The sequence below is a fragment of the Mus caroli genome, chromosome 4 (genome assembly GCF_900094665.2).
Source record: "Mus caroli chromosome 4, CAROLI_EIJ_v1.1, whole genome shotgun sequence".
Taxonomy (NCBI): domain Eukaryota; kingdom Metazoa; phylum Chordata; class Mammalia; order Rodentia; family Muridae; genus Mus; species Mus caroli.
The window spans coordinates 39,865,491-39,870,527 of record NC_034573.1 but is presented as its reverse complement, the minus strand read 5'-3'; the positions used below and the strand labels follow the sequence as shown (position 1 = coordinate 39,870,527).

General features: G+C 51.3%; 1 protein-coding gene across 1 annotated transcript in view; it reads right to left on the bottom strand.

Annotated features, from left to right (window-relative positions):
- Positions 1 to 664: 664 nt before the first annotated feature.
- Positions 665 to 5,037, bottom strand: part of Aldh1b1 (aldehyde dehydrogenase 1 family member B1) — a 5,516-nt gene continuing 1,143 nt past the window's right edge. Inside the window, exon 2 of the mRNA XM_021159701.1 lies at positions 665 to 2,813. Coding sequence (XP_021015360.1) covers positions 1,245 to 2,804 — 1,560 coding nt within the window. The 5' untranslated portion in view covers positions 2,805 to 2,813 and the 3' untranslated portion in view covers positions 665 to 1,244. The remainder of the gene's footprint in view (positions 2,814 to 5,037) is intronic.

Sequence of the window (5,037 nt, the reverse complement as noted above, 5' to 3'; positions counted from 1 at the left end):
GCCAGGTTATTGAAAAGATGACCAGGGCATAGTGTTCACAAGGTGTAGCATTCGCAGGCAGGCTTCACTGGGTGTAGCATTCACAATGAGCAGTCTAATCTGTAAGCACCATGATCTGTCGCCGTAGAGGACAAGGACACAGCTGGGCTTGAGCTTCTGACCTTGTCCACCTGCAGGCTTGGATTTTCTGTGTGTGTGTGTGTGTGTGAGTGTGTATGTGAGTGTGTGTGTGTGTGTGTATGTGAGTATGTGTGAGTGAGTGTGTGTGATGTAGTGTGTGTGTATGTGAGTGTATGTGAGTATGTGTGAGTGAGTGTGTGTGTGTCTGTGTGAGTGAGTGTGTGTGTGTGTCTGTGTGAGTGTGTGTACTCTGAGGTTCAAAGCTGGCAAAGGCCTCCTGATGAGGTGATTCAGTAGAGGTCAGGAGGGTGACAGTGGAAGTCCCTAAATGACACATACAGACTTCCCCTGGGCAGGAAGTATAGCATTTCCCATGGATCTTTGTACTTAGTCATCAGCCAAGAGAAATCAAAAAGAAACCTGGAAACATGGGAGGGGGTTGGGGACAGGGGCGGGGGTGGGGAGGAGGTAGCGATTACTCGCTGGGTCCTGTCTGGGCCAGAGAAAGTAAAGTGTTCAGCGCAAAGGAAAACAGTGATACAGATTTTAGGACACTGAGCTTATTTTAATTTTCAAACGAAATTAATTCCCATACCCTAATTAAGTGCATAATTTGATAGTAAATCAGTATGACTGCAAAGTTGTCCAACTGTGTCCATTGCCCAATTCCACAACATTTTCAAAACCTCCCCCAAGAGGAGCCCCACATCCACGAGTGGTCCTTCCCCTATCCCCCTCCCCCGGGTCCCAGCCAAACACTGATCGACGTAGGACCGGTGTCCTTCACTGATCGTTCTGTTTTTGAGGATCGTTCATGTGGCCCTGGGATCAGCCCATCACTCCTTTTTATGGCCAGTCAGTGGTTTCGAATATGCCTTATGGAGACTCCTAAGGCTTCTTGGCTATAACTCAGCAGAGAGGGGGGACTGAGGGATGAGATGGGCTGCACTCTGGGCCCAGCCACCGTCTCTGCTTTAAGTAGAAAAGCTCTGGCTGGACTACTTTATTGGTTGACACTTCTTGTAACACTTCACTGGGAACTCAGGCTGAAATCAGATTTTGCCCTCCACTGGCTAGATGTCACGGAGCTGCAGGACAGGGCTGGGCCTCTAAGATGGCCAATCTCAGGAATTCTTCTCGGGAACCTTGATGGTGACAGTCTTCACCTCTGTGTAGGCTCTGAGCCCATCCTCCCCCAGCTCCCTGCCATTGCCAGATTCCTTAAAGCCTCCGAATGGCGTGTGGCAGGTGACAATGTTATAGGTGTTCACCCACACCGTCCCGGCTTGCAGGGCCTGCGTGAAGTAGATGGCCTTGTCCAGGTCTCGGGTGAACACAGCTGCAGCCAGGCCATACCTGGTGTTGTTGGCTCTCTGGATTACTTCCTCGATCTTCTTGAACTTGAACAGAGGCTGCACGGGCCCAAAGATCTCCTCCTTGGCGATCCTCATGTCATCCTGAACGTCCCCAAAGACTGTGGGTTTGATGAAGAAGCCGCGCTCCCCCAAACGCTCCCCACCACAGAGAAGCTTTGCCCCTTCCTTCTGTCCCAGCCGGATGTAGCCCAGGATTCGTTCAAACTGCTCCTTGTCCACCTGAGGTCCCTGCTGGGTGTCCAACTCAAAGGGGTTCCCCACTTTCCTCTGCTTGGCCTTCTCCACAGTTCTCTCGAGAAACTCACCGTAGATGGACTCTTCCACGAATGTCCGGGAGCCTGCACAGCAGCACTGGCCCATGTTGAAGAAAAGGGCTTCGTGACACTGATCTACGGCATGCTCCATGTCAGCGTCTGCCAGCACAATGCTGGGGCTCTTCCCACCCAGCTCCAGGGTGACTCTCTTGAGGTTGGAATCGCCAGCCGCCTTCTGAATCAGGTGGCCCACCTCGGTGGAGCCCGTGAAGGCTACTTTATCCACATCCATGTGCTGAGCGATGGCAGCTCCCGCCGTGGGGCCGTAGCCAGTGATGATGTTCACCACTCCTGGGGGAAACCCCGCCTCTTTGATGAGGGAGGCCAAGTACAGAGCAGAGAGTGGGGTCTGCTCTGCCACCTTCATGACCACAGTGTTGCCTGTGGCAAGTGCCGGGGCCAGCTTCCAGCCCTGCATAACCAGTGGGAAGTTCCAAGGAATTATCTGTCCACATACACCCACTGGCTCGTGTCGGGTGAAGCAGAAATGCTCACCGTCCATAGGGATGGTCTTACCATGCCACTTGTCAGCCCAGCCGGCGAAGTAACGGTACACCTTGATAACTTCATCCAGATCCAAGACATAAGACTCCTGGAAAGGTTTCCCGTTATCTAGCGTCTCCAGTGAAGCCAAGTACACTCGATCTCGTTCCACAAGATCAGCTAGGCGGTTCAGCAGCCGGCCCCGCTCTGAGGCATCCATCCTGCGCCATGGGGACCCCAGGCGGAAGGCTTCTCGGGCTGCTTTTACAGCCAGATCCACATCTGCCCGGTCACCTTCGGCCACGTGCCCGATGACCTCACCTGTAGTGGGGTTCACTGTGGGGAAGGTCTTTTTGCTGACCGCATCATGCCACTCGTTGTTGATGAACAGCTTGTTGTAGCGAATCTCTGGGTTTGGGATTGGGTTCGGGAGAGCAGCTGCTGTAGAGTATGAGGTAGTCCTGCCCTGGAGGCAGAGGAGCCGGGGCAGCAAGAGTCGGGCACTCAGCATCCTGAGGACCTTGGAGCAGATAGGAAAAAAAAAAAGCAAGCTGAGCAGGTAGGAGTGAACAGGGTTACCCAGAGGCCTCCAAAAGCATAGGTTGTGGGGTACAAAATCCACCCATCATGTCCCCTTCAAATCTGGCCCACTCTTTCACCTCTTTTGGGTCTCTATCAAATATTACCGGCTCTGCATAGCCCTTCTTGGTCCTCCTGTTGCAGTGTTTGAAAGGAACCAATGGCTCATCACCACGCTAAAGTCCACATTTCTGGATGAAAATTTAAGGTGCTAATGAGACACACCAGGCATGAAGTTGTGCATTTGAGTAAAAGCCCACACCGTGAAACTGAGGTGGAAAGCCCAGTCTGTGTAACAGAAGCCTGGTCCTCTGTGAATTTGTAATGTTTGAGCAGCTAAACTCCTCTCCAGCCCTGCTCCCTCCCCATTGGAAATGACCTGACCTTTAATAACCTGCCTCTGTGTCTGCTACAAATACGTGTTTCTGCTTAGTTCCCTATCTGCGAACACCAGAATACCAGAGTCCGGGAGCTGCGATAACTGGCGATGTAGCCCAGCTGATAAAAGTGCTTGATCAGCACATTCGAAGCCCTGGGTTCAATCACCCCATGACATAAACCATATATGGGGCTCATCCCCGTGACCCTAGTACTTAGGAGGTGGAGGGAGGAGGATCGGGAGTTCAAGGCCATCATTGGCTCCACAGTGAGTTTGAAGACAAACTCGGATACATAACACACTCTGTCTCAACAAACAACAGCAGCAGCAACGCAACCCTGGGACACCTCTGGAGCTGACCTCCGAACCTCCAAAGTATGGTTCTCAGTCTCATTCGCCTTGTACTGATCTTACACGCCTGTGGATCGTTGTCCCTAAGCATGTTAGTAGGGTGAGCTCCTCTGAGGCAGGGATTTTTGTTGCTGTCATTCTATGCCCTCACTAGCGTGGCAGACCTCGAGGGAAGGGACTCTGAGGGATCAGAATTTCTCCAGGAAGCCCCCCTTCTGAGAGTGACAATACCCTGGAGCGCCAGGAGATACTAGCCAATCCAATCATTTGTGTCACAGCTAAAATTTGCACTGTGACACCTCCTGGCTTGAATTTTATCTTTTTAATAAGATTTTCGTGTGGCTACAGGAAACTCGAACCAAGAACTAAGAAACTAAGAACCAAGAACCTTTCTTTGCCTAGTTCTGGCCTAAACCACACATAAAGCCCTCCTCACTCTCCTCCAGCTGGATGCTCTCACCCACAGAAACAACCCAACAAGCCCTTGGGAGTCCAAGGTCAACCTGGTCTACAGCGTGAGACCCCGCCTCAACAACGCAAACACCACACATAATTATTAATTCTGCTCTTTCATCAGAGTCACCTCTATGGTCATGTCCGGTCCTAGAGTAGACATATTGCTGAGGCACAATAGGTACTCAACAGGCATACTTAGGCACACTAAGATTCCCACAAAGGCCACCGAGGAACTGCCCTGAGATCTGAGCAAGAACCCTAGAGACTTGGGAGCCCAGTTCCCTCAAATGTAGAGTTCCCTGGGGTGGTGGGTGTTGAGTGGGGTCTTACATGTCTAAAACCAGAGACACTCCACTCTGGCAGATATCAGAACACTCAAGGTCTCAGAAACCAACCTGGCAGAGCCCCCCAACCCCAGAACAGTGGGACAGGGCTTAGTTTTCTGGGGTGCAAGTCAAACACCAGCTGAGGTAGGTCTGCTTATTGTTGCCTAAAACAGCAGTGACTTTCTTTACTAAAACAACATAACAGGATGAAATTTAAACGTATCTAAAATTGCATAAACGACTGTTAGACTATGTTTCTACTTCCTAGATTGGTTACACAGTTAATCTCTGGCTAGGAATAGAAACCTTGTGCCTTTTCTGTCTCACTCAGAGGCTTGCTCCACCCAGCAGTAAAGTGTAATTGCACCAACCCAGATCCTTGACCTCCACCCCCACCCCCACCCCCACTCCCATCCCTGGCCCCTTCAACCCTCTGCCCCAAGTGCAGGGAAAAAAACAAAAACCTCATCCAGAAAAGCAAGGATCCAGCCAGGTCCTTAGCCATACAGAAATCAATGCTGACCAGAAAAAAGCCCTCCCAGGGGAACCTGAGCCAGCAGGCCCATCAGGGACATCTGCTTTGTCCTTGTAACCAAAAGACCAGGATCTCTCTCTCTCTCTCTCTCTCTCTCTCTCTCTCTCTCTCTCTCTCT